This window comes from Periplaneta americana, chromosome 4 (genome assembly GCF_040183065.1).
Source record: "Periplaneta americana isolate PAMFEO1 chromosome 4, P.americana_PAMFEO1_priV1, whole genome shotgun sequence".
NCBI lineage: Eukaryota > Metazoa > Arthropoda > Insecta > Blattodea > Blattidae > Periplaneta > Periplaneta americana.
The window spans coordinates 14,330,105-14,347,423 of record NC_091120.1 but is presented as its reverse complement, the minus strand read 5'-3'; the positions used below and the strand labels follow the sequence as shown (position 1 = coordinate 14,347,423).

The 17,319-nt window shown below is 33.9% G+C and overlaps 1 protein-coding gene and 2 non-coding genes across 4 annotated transcripts in view; all 3 read right to left on the bottom strand.

Moving 5' to 3' along the window:
- The window catches only part of Rlip (Ral interacting protein), a 40,979-nt gene extending 29,504 nt beyond the window's left edge, over positions 1–11,475 (bottom strand). Inside the window, exons 1-5 of one of the 2 annotated variants that reach the window (XM_069822851.1) lie at positions 11,243–11,475; positions 7,910–8,048; positions 3,012–3,214; positions 1,490–1,606; positions 1,261–1,405 (exon numbers count right to left, since the gene is read on the bottom strand). In XM_069822851.1, coding sequence (XP_069678952.1) covers positions 1,261–1,405; positions 1,490–1,606; positions 3,012–3,214; positions 7,910–8,048; positions 11,243–11,333 — 695 coding nt within the window. In that variant the 5' untranslated portion in view covers positions 11,334–11,475. Of the gene's footprint in view, positions 1–1,260; positions 1,406–1,489; positions 1,607–3,011; positions 3,215–7,909; positions 8,049–10,886; positions 11,021–11,242 lie in introns of those variants that run through there. The other variant, XM_069822853.1, reaches the window with a different exon arrangement.
- On the bottom strand, positions 4,524–4,595 carry TRNAS-GGA (transfer RNA serine (anticodon GGA)). Its single transcript has one exon. It is a non-coding gene; the product is annotated as a tRNA-Ser (tRNA).
- Positions 9,402–9,474, bottom strand: TRNAN-GUU (transfer RNA asparagine (anticodon GUU)). Its single transcript has one exon. It is a non-coding gene; the product is annotated as a tRNA-Asn (tRNA).
- Positions 11,476–17,319: the final 5,844 nt, after the last annotated feature.

The window sequence follows — 17,319 nt, the reverse complement described above, 5'->3', positions numbered from 1 at the left end:
ACCCTGGACTCATTTCACAGGCATTATCACCTTCATTTCATTCAGATGCTAAATAACCTAAGATGTTGATAAAGTGTCGTAAAGTAACCTAATTAAAAAAACAGTGAAAATAATTAATCAAATGCTTGCCACGACAGGAAGTAGCTAAAATAACTACTTTCAACATATATTGTATGTACATTGTGGAGAGGCATGTTTTTTTTGTCACTATCAAGACAACTGACGTCAGCATGTGAGATATGTCTAGGACGAGAATCCTTCGTGCAATCCTGCATTACCAACCTAGATATAGGAGATCAACTGGACGTCCAATGAAGAGATGAGTTGAAAACTTTTGTGGACTGTAACAGCCCTTCTGGGACTATAACCTATATGGCTGATGATGATGATGATGATGATGATTGATGATGATGATGATGATGATGATGATGATGATGATGATGATGAATGTATGAATGACCTGAAAAAATGTAATCTAATCAGTTAAAAAATAATTAATTTTTTGTGTCCAGGTAGTATATTTTATTTTTTGATTTTGGAAATATTTACTTTATATATATATATATATATATATATATATATATATATAAACATGTAGCAAAAATTTCAACAACTTAGAATGAAATTTGTTGGAGTCTATAGTATATGAATGTGAGTAAATGCAGTACAAATAGAAATGTGGAAAAATGATTTTAAAATGTCAATTTTTCTATTATGAAATTCTATTTGCAATTGTGAAATATATCTAAAGCCTGAGGACGATTATGTCGATAAAATTTGGACAATGTATAAATGAAAGGTCACTGATTATTTCTTTGCAAAAATCGATAACAGTTTTTTTCTCGGATAAAAAAAAAAATGACCCTTCTGCTCCCTTAACAGACCCAATGGGGTAGGCGATTCTGATGATGAAATCTATAGGTAATTTAAAAATCAAAATATAAGAGAAATCATACAGCAACACAAACCGAGATTTGTAGTCACATCATAATTATGACTTCTTTTTTTTTTTTAATTAAAATCATCAGTACCAGTTGCAGAAGACACAGCCCTGCAGTATATATTAACTACACCCCAACTCTGGCTACTAGCAACAGGCATCTATAATGAACACCGATCAAAATACCCCTCATTTCTCATGAAAAACAACTGAATAGACTACAGTGGACTATAGTGGACGTTATGTTGTCAGCAAACAGCTGGATACATTAAGAAGATTGATTGATTGATAATTATGAGTTTTTATAGAAGTTAATTAACCTTAAAAACTGCTTCAGAAGACTTGTAATGACAGGCAGCTCAAAGTCGGCCAACTGAACAGCTTCACGGAGGTTATATAATCTCCTTAAATGTTGTACCTTCGACTTGATGCCTGACACCTTGTATATACCTTCCATGTTCAAGCCTGTGAAAAAGTAGAAAACAATGAATACATAAAGATAACAAAAAGTAAACCTCAAACCTATATAATTTAATTGTAGTTTCATACCATGTTCTTGGACATAGTCGATGCAGTCACGAACTACAACAGGAATATTCACCCCATCGTGGCAGTGGCTTCTCTCAACAGCCAGTTCTAAGGGAACACCAAACACTGGCTGTTCGTCTATGCAAAACAAATCAACATGTCAATATCAACAAGACTTCAAAATTAATTTCATCTTTCTAGTACAACAATACAGCATGCAGACTGACTCCCGGAATTAGGTCGCATTATAAACTGTTTATTTAATTCCGAAATATTAGAATATTCATATAAAATAAGAAAAGAGAAATAACATGATTTTTTTTATAATTTCCAACTTCTTTTTTGAAACAACCAACTTTCTTATCACTATACAATCTCTAGTTCAACAGAAAATATGGGTAGGTCCAATGATGAGTGTCTTAGTTCTGCTGATAAATAGAATAATTGATAACGTGTATAAATTCAATTACTAAAACTCGGAAATTAAAGTTACAGATTGATTGTGTTTGGGTAAAGGGGGGGGGGGTTATCATTTTTTGTGCAAATTAAGTTTCATTCTCCAGGGGAATACAGAAGTTCAATTTACAAGTGGATGTACAAAAAACAGAACCAGACCTCGGAAATTATTCCACAATATAATAGTGAAATTTTGTTATAACGAGATACCTTATTTTTCTAAAGAAGTTTTACTGTATATTGCAAATAGATATATACTCATCAAATGAAGACATTTCAATACTAATTTTAATTACTTTCTGTGGCCATATCAGTTTCATTACCGACCTAATCTGATAGAAATGTATGACAATATTGATTTATGTCAGTTTAGCTAAAGAAAATTTGTGGACACATTCATTTAATTGGAGATTTTATAATGGAAGTTATGTAAGAAAACATAGCCAGGAATACACCATAATTTATTACTTAACTAACTTTAAAGATTTTGTTATTTAATGATAGAATAACTCATTTATGTGTTTGCGTTCTTACAGTCCAACAAGTCAGTCAAGTAACAAATTCGCAAATAGGGGACACTCTATAGACCTATCAAGAACATGTAAAAACATGAACACATTTCAGAAGTTATCCAGGAAATTTTAAGTAAATATAATTTTGAATTCTTGGTTTGTATGAAAAATTTTATCAACTAAATCATTAATAAGAAACGTAAAAAATTATATATTACAGTTATATGAACACTAATGCATATGATATAATTATTAAAAATTAGTAAAAGTCAGACATGTTTCGGAGACTGCTTCTCCATCCTCAGTGACTTTACCACAACGGCTGGTTCAGGTGATCGAACCGCGTTGTTGCGTGGCTTAAAGGAGACTGCAGTCTCCGAAACATGTCCGACTTTTACTAATTTTTAATAATTATATTATATTTATTAGTGTTCATATAACTGTAACTATATACTTTTTTACGTTTCTTATCAAATCTATGAACACTGTATAATTGGCCCAACATGTGTGGTTTATTTTTTAATATAAAAACTAAATCATTTCCTTAAATATTTCATGCTCTATGCTATGATTACCTGTAAGTTCTGTAGCGTCTTCCAGGTGCTTGGATTTCTTTCGCTCTTTAAGTTTTAATTTAACTTTCCCCTCCTTTTCTTTCTTCTTTTCTTTGTCAACTTCTTTCTCTTTTTCTTTAGCATCCTTCTCCCTCGACTTTTCTCTCTTTTCCTTTTTACTTGAGAATTTGAATGACTTACTCTTCTTAGACTTTGAAGGACTCCTAAAGGAATTAATTTCCATAGATTTCTCTTCCTGAATACTAGGTACAACGTCAACAATAAACACAACATAAAATGTACAAATTGCAATGAAGCAATACAAGTTTAATAATTATGTTTACTAAATTGTTAAAGCTTTGTACAAGTCATTATAAAGAGAAAGAAGGTTTTGTGTCTCATCTAAGTTATTTTGTACAAAAAAAAAAATGTTTTCAATGAAGGGGGAAGAACTGTAGTTACGACATTTTTCACTGCTAGTAAAAGAAATAAAAAATGAGAAAGTGGATGGGTATGTACAGAATCCTGATGAGTTTCTGCATATATTTAATTTTTTTATCAGGTACATGTTTAATATTTTTAGTGTATCTAATTTGCGACTATTTATTAAGAACATGACTGAGGTTTTCTTTTGTAAATAAAATATAAATAATCTCTCTCTCTTGCACGCATACACACGCATGCACGCAAAGAGAAAAAGAAATTGGTTGAATAACTGGCTGAGAAGAAACTGCCTACTGGAAGATGCACTAAAAGGAATGGTGAATGGAAGAAGAGTTTGGGGCAGAATTAGAGTATCAGATGACAGACGACATTAAGATATATGGATCATGTGCGAAGACTAAGAAGAAGGCAGAAAATGGGAAAGTTTGGATAATGCTGGGTTTGCAGTAAAGACCTGCCCTTGGGCAGAGAACTATGAAATGAAATGAAAAAAAAAAAAAAATGTTTGTCACGTTTACGGTACGATAGTATATTAATATATACTTTAATTATCAATAAAGCACCTTCTGGTTCAGAACAGCTGTGATGAATGCGTTTTATAACTTGACCATTCACCAAACAACAAAAAAACATATTCTCATGTGATGTTTACTTGAAAAGACAGAAATCTTCAGTCTGTCTAGATCTAATGCAAACACTGTTTAAATATGTTGTTGTTGTTTTCTAATGCCAGGCGTTTGACAATAAAGTCATTTGACCTCTTGCACTCCAATATTTTTCAAAGATATTATCATGGCCAGCCACTGAAGCACAGATTTTGAGGTGTTCCGAATCCATTTCTTGGTTTGAGTTGCACAATGGGCAGTTAGGGGACTGATATATTCCAATTCTATGCAGGTGTTTGGCCAAACAATCATGGCCTGTTGCCAATCTAAATGCAGCTACAGACGATTTTCGTGGTAAATCGGGAATTAACTGTGGATTTTGATGCAGAGAGTTCCATTTTTTCCCTTGGGATTGTGTTATCAAATTTTGTTTGTTGAAGTCTAAGTATGTAGATGAGAGAGAGATGGAACGGAGAAAAATTCTCTCCGGCGCCGGGATTTGAACCCGGGTTTTCAGCTCTCCGTGCTGATGCTTTAACCACTAAGCCACGCCGGATACAATCCCGACACCGTTGAGAATCGTCTCAGATTAAGCTCCATCTCATGGGTTCCCTCTAGTGGCCGCCCTCTGCACTACGTCATAGATGTCTATGCACGCAGGACCGAAGTCCATACATGTGTAGAGGTGCACTCAGATGAGTGACTGGTTGGCCGGGGTCCGACGGTATGGGCGCCGTCTTTAAATCACAAAGTGATTTATTACGCATATCATATTTATTTTGATGTACCGAAGTACATATGATATTTCCATGCAGATATTCTGCTTTCTCAGATGATGAGAGAGAGATGGAACGGAGAAAAATTCTCATCATCTGAGAAAGCAGAATATCTGCATGGAAATATCATATGTACTTCGGTACATCAAAATAAATAAAAATCTAAGTATGTAGATTTAATAAATCTCTTCACAGAATAATACGTAGATTTAGTAACAGGTCTGTAAGTAGCAATGCTGCCCTTCTTTGCTAAAGCATCTGCATTCTCGTTTCCCAGGATTCCGCAATGGGACGGTATCCATTGGAATACAATTCTTTTATTGAGTGATATTAATTGAGAAAGCATTTTAGTTATTTCTGCTGTTTGAGATGAAGGTGTGTGTTTAGAGACGATTGATAGAATAGCTGCTTTGGAGTCTGACAATATAACTGCATTCCTAAATTTTTGATGTGGCATAGAAGATTCCTAAGACAGTCACTTATTGCAATGATTTCACCATCAAAACTTGTTGTTCCATATCCAAGAGATCTATAAAGTGAGAAGAGACAGCACGTAACACTTGCACCGGCACCTTGTTCTCTGGAGATCAAGGATCCGTCGGTGTATAAATGAAGCCAGTTTTGTGGAGGGTATCTAATATTAATTGTCTCTAAAGACAATTATGATTTATTTCGTCACTAGTATGAAATAGTTTCTATAGACAAGTTGTGGTGGAAACTGTTTTAAAAGACACTGGTGAGATTTATTTACTTACGGCTTTTAAGGAACCTGGAAGTTCATTGCCACCCTCACATAAGCCTGCCATCAGTCCATATCCTGAGAAAGATTAATCCAGTCTCTATCATATCCCACCTCCCTCAAATCCATTTTAATATTATCCTCCCATCTACGGCTCTGCCTCCCCAAAGGTCTTTTTTCCCTCTGGCTTCCTAACTAACACTCTATATGCATTTCTGGATTTGCCCATACGTGCTACATGCCCTGCCCATCTCAAACGTCTGGATTTAATGTTCCTAATTAGGTCAGGTGAAGAATACAATGCGTGCAGTTCTGCGTTGTGTAACTTTCTCCATTCTTCTGTAACTTCATCCCTCTTAGCCCCAAATATTTTCCTAAGCACCTTATTCTCAAACACTCTTAACCTCTGTTCCTCTCTCAAAGTGTGAGTGCAAGTTTCACAACCATACAGAAGAATCAATAATATAATTGTTTTATAAATTCCAACTTTCAGCTTTTTTTAGAGCAGACTGGATGATAAAAGCTTCTCAACCGAATAATAACACACCTGGAAAGATTACTTTTACAAAATCTTAAGTATTTTCGACAATGATCATAATATGCCCTATATAAAATATCTGAATAATTATAATGTAAACGTAAAAAGAAAAGTGATGGACTTATTAATTTAATTATACCGAGGTTATTGAATGTGAGATGACATAATGATAATGTGAATAGAGACATAACAGAAACCTGTTGTCTGTAGTAGCTTTATCCACAAAATCTCACAACAATGTCTGGGTTGAACGTAATCCATGTCGTAAGATAGAGTTGGGAGAAGATGTAACTGGTTTGCAAATAAAGATCATTATCATTATTTTATATGAAGAAATGACGTAACTAAATTATAACCTTTTGCAGATGACACAAGTATAGTAATTACAGCCAAAAACTCCAACACATTCCAATCTTCAACAAAGGAAATTCTCTTCAAAATATGTGACTGGTTCTCAGTCAATAAATTGGTATTAAATTGTAACAAAACTAACATAATTCAATTTAAATCCTGTCCAAATTCAACGTCGCAAACTTCTAGCGCAATAATTAACAATAGATCCCTATTAGAAACAACAACAACCAAATTTCTTGGCTTAAAAATCGATAATGTGTTAAATTGGAAAAATCATATTAAAGAAATTACCCCTAAACTAAATTCAGCATGTTTTGCTATTAGATCTATGCAAAAGATAGTAAATATCAATACCTTAAAAACAATATACTTTGCATACTTCCACTTGGTAATGAGTTTTGGAATAATATTCTGGGGAAATTCCACAGATAGTAACAGTATATTTCTATTACAAAAAAGAGTAATTAGAATAATAGTAGGTGCCAAATCTAGGGAATCGTGTAGGACTATTTTCAAAAAACTACAAATAATGCCCATGGCTTGTCAGTATATCTTTTCATTAATAATCTTCCTCATATGTAATCGTGAAAACTTTGTAACTAATTCAACAGTTCATAGCATAAATACACGTCAAAAAAATGACTTTCATACTCCATCGGCAAGTCTATCGTGCTATCAAAAAGGAGTGCATTATATGGCAATAAAAATGTTTAATAGCCTCCCTATCGATATAAAAAATGAAACTCAAGACATAAAATTATTTAGGGCCAAATTAAAGAAGTACCTAATTTCTCACGCCTTCTATTCTGTAGGTGAATTCATGGCATTCAATAACACTTCAAGAAATTGATACTAAAACTATGTGTTGTACTAGTAGACTATATTGTAAATCTCGTCTGTATATATTTCATCTAGACTGTGACTATAAATTAAGACTTTATAATAGGCTAGTATTAAGTTTTTTGACTTGTTCCATATTCTAGCTGTAAGCATGTATGAATACCATGGAATGTTAATAAATACAATACAATACAATACAATACAATCTAGTCAGATTTTGAAATATCATTTAAATAACAGCACATAATTTCAATTAACTTATGTATATTTCTGTTACGCAGGCCTACTCTAAATGCATGTTTATTTTCTTCTTGTATTATTTGTACTTTGTATTTATTGTGTACTATCTGATAGGATGGAAGAGAAGGTCTTATGATCTTAATCCTGTCAGATTAGGTAAATAAATATTATTATTATTATTATTATTATTATTATTATTATTATTATTATTATTATTATTTAAAATTATTACATTTTGTTAGGTATACTTTGTCATTTTAAGCAGGTCACTCTGGTGGTAAGTTTTATAAATTAAAACTGCCATTGTACATTCTGCCTACTATACAATCTTCAAATCAAAAGGTTGAAATAATCATTATTCTGTATTTTTTATTAATACTAACTTCATTTCTGGATCTTCTTCAGGAGAACTCTCACCCTCTAAAGCTGCATATCCTCGGTCCTTCTTCGAATCCTTTTTGTCTTTACGTTTACCTATGAGAAGATCCTTTTTGGATGGTCGTTCATGGGCATCATCACTAACTGAAATTAAATTTTTAATAATGATAATAATAGCTAATAATAATAATAATAATAATAATAATAATAATAATAATAATAATAACAATAACAACAATAATAACTACAATAAAATAATAATAATGATAATAATAATAATAACAATAACTACAATAATAAAAACTGCAATAATAATAATAATAATAATAATAATAATAATAATAATAATAATAATAATAATAATAATAACTACAATAATAATAATTACAATAAAAAAAAAATAATAATAATAATAATAACTACAATAATAATAACTATAATAATAATAATAATAATAATAATAACTACAATAATAATAATAATAACTACAATAATAATAATAATAATAATAATAATAATAACCATTATTACCATAATCACTTCTTTTTTCAATGAACTAATAAATAAGGTAAAATCATCCGGATATTTTATGCAGAATAATGTGATTACTCACACTGCAAACATCTTCATGAGAGGAATAAATGCACTTTTTAGTGACCAAGTTGTAATCTGTGGTCTGTGGTCCTCCGGGGAACTCCTATTTTAAATTCCTGTGACTTTGATGTGTGAGGGAATTTGAAAGGAAGTGTGTATGCACATAATCCGGATTCCATCGACGAACTCAAAAACAATATACAACGCAAAGTTCGAGCAATGCAGGCAGAAGAGCTCTGTCATGTGATCACGAATGTGTTCAAGAGATGTGGAATGTGCCGGCAACTGATAGGGTCGTCAATTTGAACATTTTTTTTAAGCATCAGGTAAGCTAACTTAAATTGTTATGTTTTATTTAACGACGCTCGCAACTGCCAAGCTTATATCAGCATCGCCGGATGTGCTGCAATTTTGTCCCGCAGGAGTTCTTTTACATGCCAGTAAATTTACTGACATGAGCCTGTCGCATTTAAGTGTGCTTAAATGCCATCGACCTGGGCCGGGATCGAACCCGCAACCTCGAGCACAGAATGCCAGCGCTATACTAACTGCGCTACTCAGGTCGACTAAAAGAACAAGTCCAGTCCTTTCATAAAAATGGACTGAACACGATTTGTGATCACACTCTTCAATTCAATTTGCAGAAGAGCGATAAACATACACATCTGTCGGCTCGTGATGAGAAACATGGGTATTCTTCGTGGTTTCTTTAGAGGTAAGCAGATAGCAATGATGTTGCGCTCTAGACTACTTAGAAATCTACAGACAGGAAACAGAGCACCACAATTGCCAAGAATCATCCAAACATAAAAATCACACTGGTGACAAAATCGCTATTGCAAATCAAGATTTCAGGTATAACTCCCTGTAAAGTTGATCTGAATAATTTCGAGGGAAAAATTGTTCCGGGGCCGGGCATCGAACCCGGGACCTTTGGTTTAACATACCAACGCTCTACCAACTGAGCTACCCGGGAACTCTACCCGACACCGATCCAATTTTTCCCTCTATATCCACAGACCTCAAAGAGGGCTGATAACCGTCAAGCAACCAACTTCGAGTGCACACTAACTCCATGTGACTTAAATTGTGGTTTTCTGTTAACGAACAGTGATGTGTATTATGCAAATCAAGATTTCAGGTATAATTCCCTGTAAAGTTGATTTGAATAATTTCGAGGGAAAAATTGTTCCAGGGCTGGGCATCGAACCCGGGACCTTTGGTTTAACGTACCAACGCTCTACCAACTGAGCTACCCGGGAACTCTACCCGACACCGATCCAATTTTTCCCTCTATATCTACCGACCTCAAAGTGGGCTGACAACTGTCAAGCAACCAACTTCGAGTGCACACTAACTCTGTGTGACTTAAATTGTGGTTTCGATGCCCGGCCCCGGAACAATTTTTCCCTCGAAATTATTCAAATCAACTTTACAGGGAGTTATACCTGAAATCTTGATTTGCATAATACACGTCACTGTTCGTTAACAGAAAACCACAATTTAAGTCACACGGAGTTAGTGTGCACTCGAAGTTGGTTGCTTGACGGTTGTCAGCCCACTTTGAGGTCGGTGAATATAGAGGGAAAAATTGGATCGGTGTCGGGTAGAGTTCTCGGGGAGCTCAGTTGGTAGAGCGTTGGTACGTTAAACCAAAGGTCCCGGTTTCGATTCCCGGCCCCGGAACAATTTTTCCCTCGAAATTATTCAAAATCGCTATTATCACAGCGATTTTTCCGGAGCTGTCACAGTTCGGAGATGTGACGGCAAAACGCTGTCATACTCCACCTCTATCTTCAAACCACTTGTTTACAGCATCAGACTTTGCATCGCCAAAAACAAGTTTCATAGCAACCTGCCACTTTCGGAACACTAACGCAACTAACGTTCTGGTACCCCAGTCGATGTTTAATCTTAATTAGGTATAATAAAAATATTGATACGATAACGATGACTGTGTCTCAAAGCTCATAGTGTGGCGTACTTATAAGTTAGAGTAATAAGGATCTCCAAATAAAAATATAAAGGAAACATTACTTATAAATTTGACTTGGGTGTGTATGACCCCACAATGTCAATTAAGGATTAAGTTCTTACTACCGGCACATTTTTTATATTTATGAGTAATGTGAAGGTGCGAAAGTCAGTCACAGTTAAATCCGGGCGTGTTGTGTACCTGTCCACAGAGTCCTTATGTTGTCGCCGCCCCTGGCCATATCTGTATTTGCACATTTAAAACTAAAAAGGCAATGCAACTAGCCTATTCCAAAACATTCACAATTTAATTGCCGTATTGATAAATTATGTTTGTTAGCATAGAAAAAAAACTAATACAGTATATCATCATACAATATTAACGTGTTAAAACTCCCATACATGTAGACCTACCCATTCTCTATGAGAGAAACAAATTCCACTTCTCTATCGGAAATCGAACTCAGGTCCCCTTCGTAGGTAGCCACACAACATTGAAATAACACATTTTTGCTACATTAATGATTCATTCTCCCATTATTTCTTTATCCTAATTTCAAGAAAAATGTCTGCAGTACTAGCAATTGAGGTTATGTTGTTAAGTTACACATTATTGACTTTCTCAAATAATATTTTGCGTAACTGGTTGCTATGGTATTATAATCTATTTGACAGGATCATCGTGCCCTTCGCCTTACTGTGCATATTATTACCAATATAAATAACAATGCAAAATGAAATTCAATATTTCTATGAGAAGAGATACGTACAATCACTTTCGTTACTCTTCTTTCCGGATTCAGAGGCGTATAAACCCGGAAAATCTTTTTCTACGTCCGGGCTCTCGAACTCCATTCTCATTTAAAACACCGTGCTCGTCTCTTTCTTTGTTTTGTCAAGAAAACATTACTGGACTTCACGGAAGACTGATAAACACAGCCACACACACATCAACTGACAATCGGACATGACAGCTACCCCCATAGTCTTGTCGTCATGGAAACAAAATTACAACATTGCCTATTACTTGACATATGTACCGGTACCGGTACCTACTATATAACAGCTAAAATTTGAATTTCAGCAGTTTAATAAAATTAACGCCAATTTTTAATTACAAAGGCAATATGATATGTCCATAATGGAGTATCGGTAATAGTGTAATAACAAAAGACAGAGTAAACTCGAAGTACTCGGAGAAAACCTGCCCTATAGCTATGGTACTTCGTTCTGTAACAATTTCTTGCTATCTACAATTAAGTGCCTCAGGTACAAGAGGGATGGATGGATGGATGGATATATATATATATTTTTTTTTTTTACGATCGGTCCATTGTAATTAGAAGTTGCATATTATGAGTCTAGGCTACCGGTACTCTTTTGGTACCGGTACAAGTACAGTAACTTATTAAATAATATCTACTATATAGGTCCCTATTAGGTAGATACCAGTAGTTTGTAATGTAGTAAATAGGCCTACAAGATGATGGCAAAGTAAATGAGTTTGTGTGGTGATAGGGGATGGGGGATGACCAAAAGGACATGTAACAAAAATCATTGGTCTTTTTCATAGTTTTTAAGCTTCTGTTTGATTCATAAATTAAATCAACAGAAAATCCCTAACCAGAAGGGATAGGTTTCAGTGCATGGAAGATCATGGTATATTTTATGGTGGATAAGTAGCTGTAGAGTAAGTTTTCTTCAAATAACTCGAAACCTCTTGTAATTCTTCGTGTATTAACGTACAAGTCCTCTGCTATGGCAAGTGACAGCATCAAATCCAGTGACCTCGGTCCCTCAGAACCTAGATGCATGTTTATGTCTTGTTTTTGTCCTATTTTGTCTTAATTGTCTCTGTGCCGTGCTGACCATATTATGACCTAGAAGTATCACTATTTATGGGTGTAGGTTCCCAACTGTCCAGGATTTGGTGGGCTTGACCAGGAATTATACCATATTTATTTTCCGGGAGGAATTTTTTTACTTCACTGGGATGGTAAAAATCCCAGAATTAGAATAATTTCCAATTACGAGTAGTACCAGTAACACTTTTTGAGCATGAGTAATGTAAAGAGAAAGAAGTTTGAGTTGAGCGTATCTCTTTTCTTTTTGACAATATTTTACAATAGCTTTCAGATTGATATAATTTTCAATTGATAGTTTTCTTTTTTTAAATGTCTCTGAAAACTCTACCACATGGAGTGACCTAGATATGTTGCTTAATGGTCCTCAGCTCAGTATTTATGTAGATACGCTACATGAAGATATTTGCTTTCTTAAAATTTTACTCTCAATGAAGATAATGTAGAAAAAATTAAAAAAAATACAAAATATAATGAACTTTAAAACTAGTTTCTTTTGCTTTATCACTGCCTGTTTTCAATGTTTAGTCCTATGTGATAGGGCTTTTACTCTTAGTCTATTGAAACCCATAAACAGACGTGATAATCAGCTGTTGAAAGCAGAATTCCAGGTAAAACTAAATTTCAACATGTCATATACTAAGTTGCATGACTGTGTTAAGAGCAGGGCCGCTGAGAAGGGGGAGCAAAGGGGGTGAGTGCATATGGGCCCGTGAGCAATAAGGGCCTATCAGATTAAGTGAGTCTGATTACTTTTTATTATCATGAATAATTATTCGTAGATACATACGGGTACTATAAAATTTTGTAAGAATATTTGTTACATAAATTTGACATATTAACTCAACAATAGTAGAATTAATACAAATTATCACTTCATATGTAAATAATTCATGCCTCTAATTTAGGGCTAACCCCACTAAAACCTATGAATCTCCTAAATAGTCTGAGGGAATTAAAACTGGATACTTTATTTCCAAATATTTGTATAACCATTACAATATTCTATAAAATTCCTGTGACAGTTGCTGATGATGAAAGATTCTTCAGCAAAATGAAGGAAATAAAAAATATATTCAGATAAATTGAGTAACCTTGGCTTAGTCTGGAGAGCGATCTTGCTAAGTCTTTAAATTTTGATGACATAATTGATGATTTTGCGTCATTGAAGTCAAGGAGAGTTGTTTGTTGATGTTGGACTGCAAGTTAGAAAATACAGGTGTTTAAGAATAATGTTTTATGAATATAATATATTATGCTAATGTGAAGTTTTGCTAAAAGTTTTCAACATAATAAAAGTGTGTATCTTTAAGTTCGTTTCTGTGTATGGGGTTATCTTTTATTTATTTTGCAAATAATTACTATGGTTAGAATAACTGGTAACTTGTAATTGTTACTTTTTTCAAGGGGGGTCCGAGTACAGTATTGCATAGGGGCCCATAAATTCTGTCGGCGGCCCTGGTTAAGAGTACGCTAGATCTGATAAAAAGGGCAAAATATCAAATTTAAATATATTCGAAAATTCAATTGCGATGTCTGCCAGCACTAGTGCTAATGGTGTCAAACATTACCGAAACAAAATATTTATTTTATATCTGTCAGTACATTAACTTTTAACTTGTTGGTTGTGGTACCAATTGTGACAATTAAATAAATAGATAAATTAGTTTGAGTTTTTTAATTGGTTATTTTACGATGTTTTATCAACTGCTATGGTTATCTAGCTTGAGTGAGATGAAGGGGACAATGTCGGCAAAATGGGTCCAGGGGCCAACCTCGATAAACCTCAACCAGGTAACTTGTTCCAACCAGAATTTGAACCCAGGCCCTTGTTTGACTTAAAATTTGAAATGTGATAAATGAAAATAGTCATATCATCTAATTGTAATGGACTGTATGCTATCCAAATAAGCTACTTATTCACAAAGGCTGTGAAAATTGCTTTTAAATTGTCGTTTTTGGTTCAAGAACTTTTTTTCCCCCTTTTGCTCGTATAAGTTGTCCTGGACTGTACCAGCCCAAGTTGGGAACCCATGTGGGTGTCTAGTGAGAAGTTAATAATAATATATAAGAATATCAGCACCTAATCAATTTGTCAGCTCAGCTTCGACATTGACAGTACTAAAAGCATGGCAATAAAAATAATTACTATTAGATTATTATTATTAATATTATGGCAATATGATGGATTTGTGGACCTCTCATGCAGTGGCAGCGTGATCCTTACTTGAATTTATTTTCGTGTGTACATTCCAGATCAAATCAAGAAGATCCTTTCTTGCTCCGGATACACATCTTGCATATACGAAGGTTAGGTTTGGTTAGTTTAGGTGCATAAACCTTTCACTTGACCAATGGAGTGAATTTTACTATCACCATTTCGACTCTCTTTTGTTTGACATGACTCGGTAAGGTCCGGTGACTAGTGGCCAGCGAGCAATGTCAACGGCTGATGTTGGTGTACCACAGGGGCGATTTCTCAGGGCATGCTATGCTTGCTGCGCAAGCCCAATATTTTCGTAGAATGTGTATTTCTCAAAATGGTGTTACATACATTAAAATTTATTTTTATTTTTGGAATACTGTATAGGCGTAATACCATCCGCAGGTTGCACACCGCAAGTATCGCAATGCTTGCTCGTTTCTTGGAGCTACAGGAAAGACGTAGAAATAGCGAGAATATGATGCGCGCGCAAGTGCCTTCCTCCTTAGTCCGTCCTAGGCGCACATGTTTCTGTTATGTGTTGTTCAAAGCTCTGGTCCGAGAGCTACACCAACGACTATTTAACATTACACAGAGCAGTATTGACAGTGGGAATGTGCTGTGATTTGCGAGTGCAATGTAATTGTATGAGGGGAATGCATGTGTTAGCTGCTGCATGTATTATTAATTCTTAAACATTCATTTGAAGTATTGCAATGAGTTCGGAATTGTGTGTTATTGAAACCTTATTATTAAATCCATTTTCCCGAAGGACTATTCAAGAGAAGACAGACATTATAGAGAATATATGCGCTCGTTCAGTGCAGCTCAATACAACAATATGCATTGGTTGGCAGGGTCGAAAAAACTAAATAAACCGTTTTGTTGGCCATGTTTGTTATATTATATCGAACTTCTACATCTGATAAGCGAATATGATCCATGACTCATAATGATTTCATAATTATAAAATACATTATTTATGTGAGTCTGATTATTTTTATTAATTATGAATTATTATATCCTCCCATCTTCCCTATGAATAAAAGAGCAAGCCTAACTTTCGTGACTAGCATTCGCCCCTGGTGTACCAAGTATATTATCCAGTTGTTCCGAATATTTTTTAAGGAAAGTGTTCTATTGCAAAACTTAATGAACGCGAAATAATCACTGTTCTGGAGCCTTTTATATGACCACTACAGACCAATATATTTTACCATATAACATAGTCCCTCCGCAAATTATACTTGAACTTGCTGGAATTTGAACACAGGTTCTCATCATAGAAAGCTGGCATATTCACCAATTGGTTAACAGTGCAATGACTTAATAAACCATACGATGAGAAATTAACTTATTTGTAGTGGGAGTGAGTGACATTCTGAGCACATTGTTCATGAATACCATTTTGCTGTACATGTAGTTGTGAGCGGTATCTTATTCAAACTCTAATCTATTCCTTTGCTAAAAACATTCACAACATCATGTCTGTATACTTAACTATATATACGATTTGCTTTCATTGGAATTTTAAATTGCATATTATTTTTTAGTGGATTATTTTGATGCTTTATGAACATATATGGTTATCTACAGGGTTAGGATTTTTAAAGGACTATTTTGGTCTTTTTGTGTAAAGGAAATAGCCTTTTTTTTTTAGGGTTTTAACCATAAACACACTATCCTTTCTTAATTTATAAATTCTACAAAAAAATAATATAGGAAATATGGCAAAGTCCATTTTTCTTATCTGAACTCATTAATATGACATTTTCTTTAACTATTTACTGCTTACTATATGAATTTAAAATTCTTGGTTACAATATATTATGACAAGCCACATTTCTAAATTGTCTAGTGCAAATCTTTTTTATATTGTCTGTCAACAATGTCTTGTGCAATGAAAATGACCTTTCAATGGCACAGGTTGCCATGGAAGCAAATTTCATTGCTGCCACAGATGCTGGACCCCAACGTAGTATGCCAGTAATTTTTTTCCCTTCAATAACTACACACTTCTTTCATTTTGTCAAATCCTGGGTTTTGCTGAAGAATCAGTTTATTTTGCAGGGCAAAATTCAGATCAATCCAATGATATAAAAAAAAACTTGAGGATTGTGACCCACAAGGGACCCAACACAGAATGTTTATATTATTGTTGTAGAAAATAAAAGAATAAATACTGTTAATTTTCAATTTAGCTAATATTTTAGAAGATAATCGCAAAAGAAATGAAGTTGAAAAGGTCACGGCCCACTAGTGTGCACTTTTAATAAAATGATTACACCTACTGATCAGGTATGTAAGAATTTATATGATCCATAATATATTCCTCGTCCAATATGTAAATAAATGCAAATAAAGAATATAGATGCTCCATTTGCATGTAAAGTTCATAATAGTCAACGTGAAAAGTATTCTTGCAGTTAATATTGTAATTATGATATTTTTAATGTCAGAAAATAGTTTATTTAAAATATTAGTTTTGGGGATTAATGAAAAGATTTATCTTTTTTCTGAAGTTATCAGACCAATCACAAAATGTTTCACATAAATATTGTAGAAAATTAAAAAAGAAATAACTTTTGTCTCAATTTAGCTAATATTTTCGAAAATAATCGCAAAAAAAAAAATAAAATAAAACATACACTGAACTCGAAATTGATTAAAACTAAGTAAAATAAGATTATGCACTGCCTACTTACTTTCATTTGAAAAACTTGGCAGGAGATTTTTTCGCCATCTGTTGTGAAATTGGAATCATCGCCTATCCATTTTCGAA